This window comes from Moschus berezovskii, chromosome 5, assembly GCF_049115385.1.
Source record: "Moschus berezovskii isolate FMDL1 chromosome 5, NW_MosBer_1.0, whole genome shotgun sequence".
Classification (NCBI taxonomy): domain Eukaryota; kingdom Metazoa; phylum Chordata; class Mammalia; order Artiodactyla; family Moschidae; genus Moschus; species Moschus berezovskii.
The window spans coordinates 123,744,729-123,758,347 of NC_142464.1; the positions used below are offsets into that span (position 1 = coordinate 123,744,729).

General features: G+C 61.9%; 1 protein-coding gene across 1 annotated transcript in view; it reads left to right on the forward strand.

The window, feature by feature from the left end:
* The first annotated feature begins 2,057 nt into the window (after window positions 1–2,057).
* The window catches only part of HTRA3 (HtrA serine peptidase 3), a 31,889-nt gene continuing 20,327 nt past the window's right edge, over window positions 2,058–13,619 (forward strand). Inside the window, exon 1 of the mRNA XM_055434786.2 lies at window positions 2,058–2,695. Within this exon, the coding sequence (XP_055290761.1) occupies window positions 2,311–2,695 (385 nt within the window). The 5' untranslated portion in view covers window positions 2,058–2,310. The remainder of the gene's footprint in view (window positions 2,696–13,619) is intronic.

The window sequence follows — 13,619 nt, forward strand, 5'->3', positions numbered from 1 at the left end:
TTGGAAGGACTGATGCTGAAGCTGAAGTTTCAATACTTTGGCCTCTAAGGGCTGACTCACTGGAAAAGACCCTGATGCTGGGACAGATTGAAGGCGAGAGGAGAAGGGGACGACAGAGGATGAGATGTTTGGATGGCATCACCAACTCGATGGACATGAGTTTGAGTGAACTCCGGGAGTTGGTGATGGACAGGGAGGCCTGGCGTGCTGCAGTCCATAAGGTCTCAAAGAGTCGGACATGACTGAGCGACTACTGAATGGAACTGACCCTCAGGAGGGGCGGGGCTCTGGGGGAGACTGAGATGCCCGGGAAGGATTCCTGCCACCTAAGGGGAAGCCCTGAAGGTGTCCTGGTTTGCACCCGGAGGCAGGACAGAGTCTGACCAGCAGGGGGCACTGCTCCCTCCTTCTCCTGGGCACTGCCAGGACATCTGGAACCCGATTCCCTTTACCAACAGAGCACTCGGGGCCTCCAGCGAGCCAAGCTCACGACAGCTTCTGCGACCGGGGGACCTGCCCTTTTCAGGCAAAAACTAAGGCGACCCCAGGGGCCTGGACCCCAGTTTCAGGTGAGAGAAGGAAAGCGAGGGATGGGTCCTTTCACTTAAGGCTTCAGTTTCCCCATCTGTTGTTTAGTCGCTCACTCGTGTCCAACTCTTTGCAACCTCATGGCCTGTAGCCCGCCAGGCTCCTCTGTCCATGGGGTTCTCCAGGCAAGAATACTGGAGTGGGTTGCCCTTTCCTCCTCCAGGGGGTCTCCCGGATGCAGGGATAGACCTTGCATCTCTTGAGTCTCCTGCATTGGCAGGCAGGTTCTTTACCATATACTTTAACAACCGTGTTCATAACAGCATGACTTCCCCCCAGTAATGCTGTGCAGCTTGTTTTATGCGTGTAAAGCCATCATTCTGAGCAGGGCTCTTCGGACCTCACCAGGCGGCTGCAGGGCTTTGCAGAGAGTGTGCGGACCCCCAGCTCCACGGTCGGCACCAGAAGGCTTTCTCTGCCTGACAGGTCGCCCCTCTGACCTGGCTTTGCTTCCAAGCCTTCGCCCAGGTTGGAACTAGCTCTCCGCTTGACGCTGGCAGCCCCCAGACCTACTATGGCATCCAGACCGTACACCCTCTTGACGCTCACCTCCAAAGAGGGTTGTGTCCTCTCTCTCCTTGGACCAACACCCCCCACAGTCCTTGTCACAGCGCAGGCAGCTGGGTCACCAGGCTCTGGGCCCTCGGGGCAGGGCCCCGGGCCTGGAGTGGCTTTTCCGAGAACATGTGCAGAATAACCAGGGGTATGCCCGCTGTGGGCTGACTGCACACCGCCCCCCACCGCGTGGGACACCCCCTATACAGCACAGCCCTACCCCTTCTGCTTTTCCACGGAGGAAACTGAGGCATGGGGCTGTCAGGTAACCCTGCCGGGGTCCCAAGGCACCGAGAGCTCAGGCCAGAACCAGACAGAGCTTGCAGGGAGTCTGGGGGAGCAACTCCTCCAAGCTCTAAGGACCGGGGACAGTGAGGTGGGGGGGCTTCCTGGAGGTTTGTCCCCAGTGTCTCCCCAGGAGGGGCGATGTCCACCTCGACCACCGCGTGGAGGGGGCCAGGCCTGTGTGTCCTGAGGGCACCCAAGCCCAGGAGGCCGGGGGTGGGGGTGGGGGCGCGGGCCGCAGGGGAGGGAGAGGAGACAGGCTGGGGAGGAGGGGCCGGGACTAACTGGTCCGGCCTTGCTCATTCTATGAAGGCGGGGAGACCAGGGGTAGTAGCTGAGGTCACTGGAACTGGCACATGAACTGGGCCGGGTCAGAGATTCCCCAGGGTGGTTCTCCCGGCCTGCACGCGGGGTGGCTCCTCCCCTGCAAGGCCCCTGACACCCCGGGGTGGGGGCCCGCTGCATAACCATCACCCGGTTTCCCAGACCAGGCAGGCCCAGCTTTTGGCCGCGGGTGGGTCCAGGCCCGGAAGGCCGGCGCGGGGGTGGAGGGGGGCGGCGGTTGGGCCGGGGCGGGGCTGGCGGAGGGGCCGGGCCGCCCCCTTTCTGCAAGGGCGGGCGGCCGGCGCCTTAAAACGCGGCTGGGGCCCGCCGCCCCGCAGACCGTCGGCCCGGCCGGCACGGGGCGCCTCTCCAGTACCCCCGCTGCTGTTCCCCGCGCCCCGGTCATGTCCCTGCGGTCCCGGCGCCCGTCCGCCTGAGCCCGAGCCGCCGGCGCAGGTGGCCGCGTTCCCTCCGTCGGCGCCCGGAGCCGCGGCCTTGGTGCGCGCCCCGTCCCCGGGCCGGTCCCCCGCGCTGCCGCCCGCCGCCGGCCGGTCCGCCATGCAGGCGCGGGCGCTGCTCCTGGCCGCGCTGGCCGCCCTGGCGCTGGCCCGGGAGCCTCCGGCCGCGTCGTGCCCCGCGCGCTGCGACGTGTCGCGGTGTCCGAGCCCCCGCTGCCGCGGCGGCTACGTGCCGGATCTCTGCAACTGCTGCCTGGTGTGCGCCGCCGCCGAGGGCGAGCCGTGCGGCCGCCCCGTCGACTCACCGTGCGGGGAGAGCCTGGAGTGCGTGCGCGGGCTGTGTCGCTGCCGCTGGGCACACGCTGTGTGTGGCACCGACGGGCACACCTACGCCAACGTGTGCGCGCTGCAGGCGGCCAGCCGCCGCGCGCTGCAGCTCACCGGGACGCCCGTGCGCCAGCTGCAGAAGGGCGCCTGCCCATCGGGTAAGCGCTCAGCCGGGGAGGGAGTGTCAGCATCGCTGGCGGGCGCGGGGGTGGGGGTGGGGGATGAAGAAGCGTCTCCTGGGAAACCGGGCTCAGAGCCAGGGCGGAGCGCTCCCCAGGGAACAAGTGAGGATTTCTTTTAGAGATCTCTAACCCAGGGACGGGGGAGCCTGGTGGGCTTCCGTCTATGGGGTCACACAGAGTTGGACACGACTGAAGTGACTTAGCAGCAGCAGCAGCAACCAGGCTTCTGGTCTTCAGGTCGGGGAACCAGACGGGGAGAGGTAAAGTGCTGTCCCCAAGGTCACAGAAGTAGCCCACCGCGGTGAGACCGGGGGCTCTCTGACCATCCCAAGGGGCCTGGTCCGCCCAGCATTTCTCCAGCCTCATTAAAATGTACCCTCCTTGTGTCTCGTTTCCCCTGGTCCCATAACCCTGCCCTGCCTGGGTGTCAGATGCAAAGCACTCTTTCCTGGCCTTCGATGTCTGGATATCCAATGACAGCAGTTGAGCCACATGTAGTGTTATCTATTTTTTTTTTTTTTTTTGTACTGCATTTACAATGCGTCTCTGGAAGGTCGTTTAGGAAATGTGAGCCAGCCTGTGGGGTCTCTGGACTGTGTGTCGGGGCTCCGTGTGGACAGGCTGTGGGGTAAGAAATCTCAGTCCCGTCAAAGCTTAGAGCATGCGTGCGTGCGTGCTAAGTCTCTCAGTCATGTCTTTGTAGCCCGCCAGGCTCCTCTGTCCAGGGATTCTCCAGGCAAGAATTCTGGAGTGGGTTGCCATGCCCTCCTCCAGGGGGTCTTCCCCACCCAGGGATGGGAGCTATATCTCTCATCTCTTGCTTTGGCAGACCAGTTCTTTACCGTTGAGCCACTGGAGAAGCCCAACCTTAGAGTAGCCACCCCCCTCCAACCTGGGGTTGGCTCCAGGTGGCTTCTTGCCACACAGGCTGACCCTGTGAAAGAAAATGCTAGAAAGCCCTGCTGTGCCTGTGCTCGTCTGGGGCATCTCTTGGGAAGGCAGGCTCCCGCGTTGGTTCCTAGGTGCTCTGAGCACAGTGGCTGAGTTCCCAGCAACTGAGAGGAATCAGGCTCTGTGCGTGTCCTCAGCCCGCAGCTGGGGAGATGCTCCACCATGGGGCACAGGGCCACCTGGGGGGCCGGGTGGCCTGGAAGGGCTGAAGGGCTAGTTCTCCTGGGAAGAGAAGGCAGTGTGAGCCACCACATGGAGACCTTACCGTGTGTGGTGAGCCAGGTCGGGGAAAACACACAGCCCAGAGCAGCTGGTGTGCAGGGGGATGTGTGTGTGCACGCGTGTGTACGTGTGTGTGCACGTGTGTGCATGCACTTTGTGTGTGTACGTGTGCATGCGTGTGCATGTGTGTATGTGTGCACGCGTATGCGTGTGTGCATGCGTGCGACACCCAAGGTTGGACAGCTTGGCAGGGACAGGACCACGCATGTCCCATAAACGTTGTACCTTAGATTTCACCCTGTAGGCCAAGCTTCCCAAATCGGGTCTGGGATTCTGAAAACAAGTGTGCTGGAGCCCAAAAGTTCAGGAAAGTAAACTCCAGCCTTGCAGTGGGAAATCACACTCAGCTTGAGTCTATCAGAACTCCTGAGAAAGCCTGCAACAAGATAAAAACAAAAATCCCAAAATGATAAAAACCCAGAGTTTCCCAAGAAAACTTCAGCAAAGAGCCCCTTCCTGGGAGAACGCACAGGACCTCCCCGTGGCACGCCAGGGTTCCAGGGACCCTGGTTTGGGAAGCATTATGTGGGATTAGCCATGATTACATGGGACAGCCTTTGGAGGGTTTCAAGAGAAGTGAGGGTAATGTGGTCAGGCTTGTGCTTGGATTGTGCCTGGGAGACTGGGGGCGTGGGGCTGCTCGATATCACGGGGGTGGACATTATCATTTACTGCGCACCCACTGCGCCTTCTGGCTTGGGGCTCAGAGTCAGCGGGCCCATCTCAGCCCATGCTGGCGGGTCAGACAGGCAGAGGCCTCAGGGTGGGCTCCTCAACAACTCTTCCAAGTAGTGGACGCTCCTAGAGTCAGGCTCCAGGGCTCCAGGGGCTGGAGTGGGTTGGAGGTGGTCTAGGCGTTTTGAAGCCTTTATTTTCTTTACTATTAAACGTTGTGTTCTTTCTTTAAATGTTCATTTGCTTGGCTGCGCCGGGTCTTAGTTGAGGCCCAGGGATCTTTAGTTTGGTTGGTGAGCTCTTAGTTGTCGCACGTGGGACCTAGTTCCCTGACCAGGGGTTGAACCCCGGGCCCCCTGCGTTGGGAGTACAGTCTTAGCCACTGGACCACCAGGGACGTAGTGAAACCTTTCTTCTTGGCTGATGGAGTCCCGGTTTGCGAAGCCCCTGCTCTGTGTGTCCTGCTGGCCGTGGGCTGGTAACAAGGCCCCTGCAATGAGGCGGTGCCCGGCTGTGCCCTGGAGAAACTCGGATGGTGGGGGAGACACAGGAGGCTGAGCAGGGAACAGTATCCTGGTGACCACAGGCAGACGCAGCAAGCTCAGGCGCTGGGTGGAAGGTCAGCAGCTGGGCCGACCCCGCCCCTCCTACGACCGCGGTGCTTCCCACGAGGCCCTTGTCCTCAGCTTCCTCGTCTGTCAAGCGGGACGGCTGCTCAGCTTTGGTGAATTGGTGCAGAGACTAACGAGCTCCAGCTCCCAGACATGCGCTCTAACGAGCGGTCGACAGACGGTCGGTTACTCTGTACCTTAGGATCACACTTCTGACGCCTCCCACCACCCTTTCCATCACCTGGCGAGGCCTGGGACGCTTCCCAGAGGCGGAGCTCCAGTGCTGAGCGGTGGGAGGTGACCCGGGCTCTCTGGACAGATGGAGGGGGAGGACGCAGAGGCAGAGGGACCGGCCCCACCTGGTGGGCGCGCAGACCGCAAGCCCTGCCTTCAGAGCCCCCGCGGGCAGGAGGCGCCCAGAGGGGCTGAGGCCATGGAGGGCAGGGAGGGGCGGCCTCGGTGGGGCGGCCATGTGGGCCCAGCCTCCCACGGGCACCTTGCACAGCACGTCTGTGCGCTGCGCGGCCCACCCTTGCTCCCAGCGCTCGGGCTCGGGGACCTCCGACACCCGGCTTCCCGTGAGGCGGCAGGGGCAGAGTCCAGCCCCTGTGGGACTGGAGCTGGTCCCGGGCTTCGACCGGTGCCGTCTCACTTGGCGAATCCGTTCCTTACTCGTGCACTCGAGATGTGCTCACGGAGGCAGGGAAGGGTCAAGTGACGGGGCTGAGGTCACTCAGCTGGGAAATGACAGAGGCAGGCCTGGCCCGGGTCCGGCTGGTGCTCTTCTTCAGGCAGGGTGGCGGGCCCCCGAGGTCTGGGGTCAGGGTCAGGCCTGGGTCTCCAGTGCCAATAGGCTCAACCTCTATAGAGCATCCCTGGCGGCGTTACCCCTCCCCAACCCGGGGCCGCCCCAGGGCCTGGTCAGAGATCAAAGGGTGATGTCCACGGGTAGCGGCAGGTAAGGGGCTACCGTCTCCAGCGTATCCCCCCTGGATGTGAGTCCTGCCGGCTCCTCCCTCGCTTGCCTTTGGATGCACCCAGGGTCCTGACTCCAGCCCCCCTCCTTCCCTGAGCCAGAGTCCTGTGTCTCACTGACCCTCACCCTCAACCGACAGGACCACCCCGGGGAGCTTCGGTCAGAAGGCTTCGTCACGCTTTCACCGCTTCCCTCCCCCACTCCTCACTCCCTGTCTGCAGGCGGGTCCTCAGCGCGGCCTTGAGGTGTCTCCCCTGGGGTCCCTCCAGCCACGCCGGCCTCCGCGGGCCTCTTCCGCCTCCCTCATCCTCCCTTGGGTCACTTCTTCACACAGCGGCCAGGGTGACCGTGACAAATCCATGCTGCCCATCACGGGTGGGACCACTCCAGCAGTTCCCAACACCTACCCTGAGCCCCAAACGCCTGTGCCATCTGGCCCTGCCCACCCCTCCAACACCGTCTCCTCCCCTGCTCCAGCCACGCTGGTCTCCTTCCCACCTCAGGGTCTTTGCACGTGCGGTGTCCGCTGCACCAAATTCCCGTTCCCTCACCTTCGTGGGACCGGGTCCTCAACTTGCCTTAACCTAGATGAGCTGCCCTCCCTGACTGTCTGGGTAGTCCCTTGCATCAGCCTCATGGGCGCACCTTGGGGACTCCTCCGAACCACCTCTCATTTCTTCTCTGACTCAATGCCTTATTTTCATCTTCACCAGACTCTGAGCCTCACAGGGCAGACATCTGGTCTGTTTGTTCTCTGCGGGCCTGATCCAGCAGCTGAGCTTAGTTGGTGCCGTTGGAATGATAGGCCGGCCCACGTGGTGGGTGTCCCTCCTTACATACCCACAGTGATGGTGGGCTCACTACCTGTCCTGGGAGCTTTTGCGCCTTTCCATGTCTGTGCAAGGCAGACGCTACGCGTTGGGGATGAGTGTCCGTCAAGGGGAGAGTCAAGGCCAGAGAGCTGCGTCTGCGTGGAGCAGAGGGGCCCCTTTTCACAGCCTCTGCCCACAGCTGCAGACCAGGAGGCCTGCGAGTCTGCAGTTAAGTCAGAATTTCGAGCCCGGGGCGGTTCATTCGTTCTCAGTCGCTTCGCTCGTCGTCCGACTCTGTCCCTGGGATTTTCCCAGCAAGAATCCTGGAGGGCAATCCACAACCTGGCATTTAATCATTGGCTTTTATCGTTCAGCCCCAGAGCAGGTGCCAGGGGAGACTCTGGGCTCTGTTTATTTAACAGCTTTGTTGACTTTCGGTGTTTAATCCTCTTAGCAGCTTCCCGGGCCTTGCACTCAGGACTCACCAGGGCCCCCACCTCTCCCCTCCCCCCGCCTGGACCAGGGGCTGAGTTGCAGCCTCTGGCGGCTCCTGAGGACCTATGAGGAGCCAGGGGTCCGGCCAAGAGGAGTTTAAGGCCTGGGCTGATGTGCCACCATCCTTACCCAGCCAGGGCTTGGCCTGGATGGTACCCTTACCCCCACCCACCACCGCCTCGTGCTCCCTAAGGCTGGTCTGGAGGTGCGCTGGGATCCGACAGCACTCCGTCTGGTCCTGTCTTCCCCAGGTCTGTCCTTTTCCCATGCAACTCCACATGGGACCCCCACTTGCCTTTGGGGACCAAGCAGGACTTCCCATGCAGCCCACCAGCTCAGTGCATCCTGGGCTCAGCTTTCCGTCCACCGCCACCACCACCAGCCGAGTCCCTGTGAAATGCCTGATCATCTGTGCCATGAGGGACAGAGGTCAAAGGGGTGGAACTCAGGGGGAGGGAGAGCACATCTCTGGGGTGGGGAGAGGGAGCAATCAGGGAGTGCTTCCTGGAGGAGGTGGCATCTAAACAGCCATGGCGATGGCCGAGGCAAACAGAGCCTGTGCGGAGGAGAATAGCAGGAAATGCTAAGCATAGGCTGGAGGAGCTGTGAGGGTGACCCATCTTCAGGAAATGAGAGACCCCTGAAGCTTATGGGTAACAGGTGTGCAGAGCAGGGTACAGGGGCCCAGCTCGTGGGAGTCTGGTGCCTGAGTGGGTCTGAGCTCGGCTGACAGCCGAGGGGGACAGGCTCCAGAGGCTCTGAGATCTCATGACTGAGGGGGCAGGGGGCAGGGCAGGTGGGTGGCCAGGCCTTTCCCGAGAGAGCAGGTTTGGAGAGCTCTGATTAGGTTCTGGCATGGAGGGTGTCCAGTGGGGGACGAGCTTCCACGGCAAGAGCCTGGCTGGCGAGCGGCCCTGTCCCTGCGTTGGTGCCGTGTTGCTGTGTTTGTCACCGAGAGAGGGCGGCCGAGGTCTGGGGCAGGGCCGCAGGCTCATCGCCCCTCCAGACCGTGGGGGCCCCCTCCATGACCTGCGGGGCCCATGGAGCCCCACCCCCACCCCGTCCAAATCCAGGTCTGAGCTTGTCTTCAAGTCCACATCCCAAGGGGACCCAACGGAGACCACCCAGCTACTTGGGGGATGAACTGCCCCCCGAGTCTGTCCTGCCGCGAGCATTGTGCCGGGGGAGCTGGAGCCCAGGTGTGCCGGGCTCAATCCGCTGACAGCGTCCACCTGGCCCCACACGTGCCCCTCGGCTGCCGAAAGCAGTCACGTGGCCTCCTTGGAGGCCCGGGGTTCGTGCGAACCAGATGTGGAGTGGTGGGCTGCTGGCTGAGTCCCGCCGGAGGGACTGAAAGCCACCTTCTCCTGGTCTGCTCCGATGGAGAGAAGCCAGCAGGCTTTACCAGGGTCAAGGGTGAGACCTCGTGCTGCAGGCTGAATGCCCGTCGTGTCTGGGTGTGTTTGTCATGGTCTTTATGAGAAAAGACCCCAGCAAGTTACAGTGGCCTGCCCGAGGTCAGCAGATGGGAAGAGACAGCTCTGCCTGAGTCTGAAACTGTCCTTGGACACTGGGCAGGCCTCCAGCGCCTTGAGGAAGTGGCCTCCCAGCTTTGATAAAGGTGTTGAATAGTTGGAAAAAGAATGAAAGCACAGACTCCTTGTCCTAAAGTAGCCAGGACATGTGGGTGTGTGCCTCCCAAACAGAACGCCAGGTCTGCTGCAGAGGGTGGCAGGGGGCCCCTGGAGTTGTGCAGTGTGCAACCTGCCCAACCCTATGCTTTAGCCCTCTAGCAGAGCCAGGACTGAGACCCAGTTCTGTCTGAGTTCCACCACTTCCCGCGGTGAGCCCCTGCAAGTCTAGGCTCTCCACACCTCAGCTTCCCCATCTGTGAGGGGGGACAGCAGACCCTGCTCCCTGGATCATTGACAGTTGATGAGATAATTTACCCCAGTGTAACGGTTAACAGGCGTTAGCGGGAACAAACCTAAATGTTGCCAAGAGGACGTTTCTGACGTGAATGGAGTTTCTGAGAGGGAGGCAGGGCCATTGAGGATGGGAAGGAGCCATAAGGTGGCATTGGCAGAAAGGCTGCCACGTGCCCGGCCTTGCCCACGGGGGTTCCACTGGCCTCCTGTAGCCCCCACATCACAACTGAGGACCCTGAGCCCAGAGGAGTCAACTGATGGGCCAGTAGGGCAGGGAGGGCTTCCTGTAAGAGGAAGACCAGGGGGTTGACCCACCTTAGCTTGCAGGCGGCCTGGAGTCCTGCCTGGCCTGTGGGGCCCCTTCAATAAAGTGCAAACAGGCTGGTGGTAGAGCCCTCTGCTCCGTGGCATTGGCTGCAGCTGCAGTGGGATTCACAGTCAGAGGAGCTGGGCTGGCCCCAAGCTGAGGACAGGCCATGCTGGGCTCTCCTGGGAGCGGGACAGCCCGTCACCCTGGACAAGGACCAATGAGGAGGAAGAGGCGTGTCAGGGGTCGGGGGACCTGGCTGCCAGCCTTGCTGGGTGCCCTGACCTCTCTGAGCCTTTTTCCTCGCCTCCACAATCGTGATGATCCCTGCCCTGCAGAATGGCTGTGAAAATTCCCTGAAGCTTAAGTGCCCAGAGCCCGGGCTGGCGTGGCCCATGCAGAGGTCTGGCTGCAGTCCTCAGCCCTGTGTTCCAGGGACGGGAGCCCGGGGGTCGCAGACAGCAGGGGTCCCCCCTCCCCCTCACCCCACCCCGGGAGCCGCAGCAGGATCTGAAGTCACCGTCTTTGGCTGCGGGGAGACAGTTCACTCCGGGACAGGCATGTTTTCAAGAAAAAGAAAAACACAGGCAGGGAGCCATCCTGGGAACTAATTAGATCTGGAAGGCAGCCCCTGGGGCTGCAAAGTGGCCCCTTGTGGGTGGTGGGTGGGGCCTGGGGGTGTGGGCGAGAGGCTGCGGAGGGGCCCCGGGACCGTGCACCCACTCTCAGGGCCCCCGTTCCCTGCGGCTCTCTGCTCACCGCCATGGGTCAGGGGTGCCCAGGCCACAGGAACATTCTCAAAGGACAGGTCTAGGAGGGGGTCACACAGGGCCTTGGGCGGCAGATGAGAGAGCTTGGTCCCTGAGCCCACTGAGTCAGGCAGGGTGGGCTCCCCAGGGGCAGTGTGTTGGCCTGGGCCTCGGGGTCTGCAGAAGGACTGACTACAAAGGTTAGGGGCCACTTCAGAGCGTGCATGCTTGGGGAACCACAGTTGAGGGCCCCGGGAGGTGGGTATGGCACTAGCGAGGCTGCAGGAGTAAATGGGACCCGGATACCTCGGTCCCCGAGCCCTGGTGAGAGGTTGCCATCTGGCCTGCAGACTGTAGTCAGCATTGTGGACAGATGGGCCCAGCCTGGGACCTTGTGGACACCTGCTGATGACCCCTCCATCCTCAGCTCTTAGCTGACTGCTAGGTGATGACGGGGGTAGCGGGGGAGTCTTCTGATTGCAGGAGGCGATAGAAGGATGGGCGGTGACCTCCAAGTTTGAGGAAAAAAACTGAGTCTCAGTCCTGGCTCTGCCCGCTGTGTGATGGACGGGTAAGGTGTACAGTTGGGCAGGTTGCACACTGCACAATTCCAAGGGCAGCCATCACTCTGTGATCTCTGTTAATAATGGTCCCAGAGTTGTGCAGTACACAACCTGTGCGGCAATTCGAGTGGCCCTGAGTGGGGTGTCTGGGCCAGTCCCTCTGCCACCCTGGGCCGGGACTTCCCCATCCACTCCCCAGGCCATCGTGAGTATCCAGAGTCAGCACACAGCAGGTCCTCTTTCAGGGTCTGCCACTGTTAGCCCTCCCGGAAGCCCTGCCACACAGAAACGCAGGAGGTGGGCCCAGGCACACTTGGCTCTTTTCCCGTCCCCGGGAGGTGCCACTGGACACCTGGCCTTGACTGCTTTGCTCTGTTGTCAAGTTCTTCCTGACGTGGACTTCCAAGGCCTGCGGACTACAGCTTATTTTTGAAAACACACACACACACACACACACACACACAATGCTAGCAGCTGAATCTGGTCAAGACTGACTGTTGACTTCAGAACTTTGGCTCCAGGACAGGGTGAGGCCGGGGTGGGGGTTGTCAGAAACCCCCCAAATAAACAGAGTCTGCCTCCCAGCCGTGGGGCCCGAGGTTTTCATGTGGAACGCGGCGGTGGGAACCGCGCCTCTCGTTTCCCACTGATCCATGGGATGATTCATCCGTGTGTGGGGAGGCGGCCCAGGAAGCCCGCCCCGCCCGGCCTCCCACCCCATCCCCACCACCCACCTCGCCTGCTTAAAGGGACAGGACCTGGCTGGGCGGGGGAGCCTGTGAACCAGCCGGCTGACCCAGGCGCTCTGCAGGGGGCCCAGGGTCAGGGAGAGCAGAGGCTCTGGAGGCACCAGGCCTGTGTCCACCCTCAGCCGTCTTTACCTCCAGCCTGTTTCCCGTCACACAGCTCCCACGGCGAGACCTGCTTAGCAGGCTGAACAACCTTTGTGGTGAAGTTTGCAGGCCTACTGTGTGCTGCTGAGTCAGCTGGGGTCTGGCAGAGCATCCCTGCCCTCCATCCTTCCCACCCTCCCCATCTCAGGGGCTGTCTTGGGGGTCGCCTCTGCTGGTGACAGCTGGGCTATGGGGCATCCCGACAGGTCTGCTGTGTCCCAAAGGAGCTGGTGCTTGGTGGGAGGTGAGCCCTGCCCGCCTTCTCCCTGGAGTTCCTGCAGCCACCAGGGCCCTACCGCTTGCCCGCGGGGGCGCTGGAAACACAGCGCAGCCTCTTGCTCTCACACCCGCCAGCCCAGCTCACACACACACACACACATACCCCACCCCGACACACACACACACACACCCCACCCCGACACATGCACACACACACACCCTGCCCCGACACACACACACACACACCCACACCCTGCCACACACCCGCACACACACCCTGCCCCGACACACACACACACACACACACCCTGCCCCGACACACACACACACCCTGCCCCGACATACACACACACACACCCTACCCCGACACACACACACACACACCCCCCGCCCCGACACACACACACCCTGCCACACACACACCCTGCCACACACATACACACCCTGCCACACACCCCACCCCGACACACACACACCCCACACACACACACACACCCTGCCACACACCCACACACACACCCTGCCCCGACACACACACACACACACACACCCTGCCCCGACACACTCACACACACCCTGCCACACACCCACACACACACCCTGCCCTGACACACACACACACACACACAATGCCACACACCCCCCCACACACACACACCCTGCCCCGACACACACACAAACACACCCTGCCCCAACACACACACATACCCTGCCCCGACACACACACACACCCCCCACCCCAACACACACACACACACACATACCCCACCCCGACACACACACACACACCCTGCCCCAACACACACACACACACACACACCCTGCCCCAACACACACACACACACACCCTGCCCCGACACACACACACACACACACACACACACACCCTGCCCAGACACACACACACACACACACACCCTGCCCCGACACACACACACACACACACACACCCTGCCCCGACACACACACACACCCCCCACCCCGACACACACACACACACACCCTGCCACATACCCACACACACACCCTGCCCCGACACACACACACACACACCCTGCCCCGACACACACACAGACACACACACACCCTGCCCCGACACACACACACACACCCCACCCCGACACACACACACACACACCCTGCCACATACCCACACACACACCCTGCCCCGACACACACACACACACACACACACCCTGCCCCGACACACACACACACACCCCACCCCGACACACACACACACACACCCTGCCACATACCCACACACACACACCCTGCCCCGACACACACACACACACACCCTGCCCCGACACACACACAACACACACACACCCTGCCCCGACACACACACACACACACACACACCCTGCCCCGACACACACACACACACACACACCCTGCCCCGACACACACACACACACACACACACCCTGCCCCGA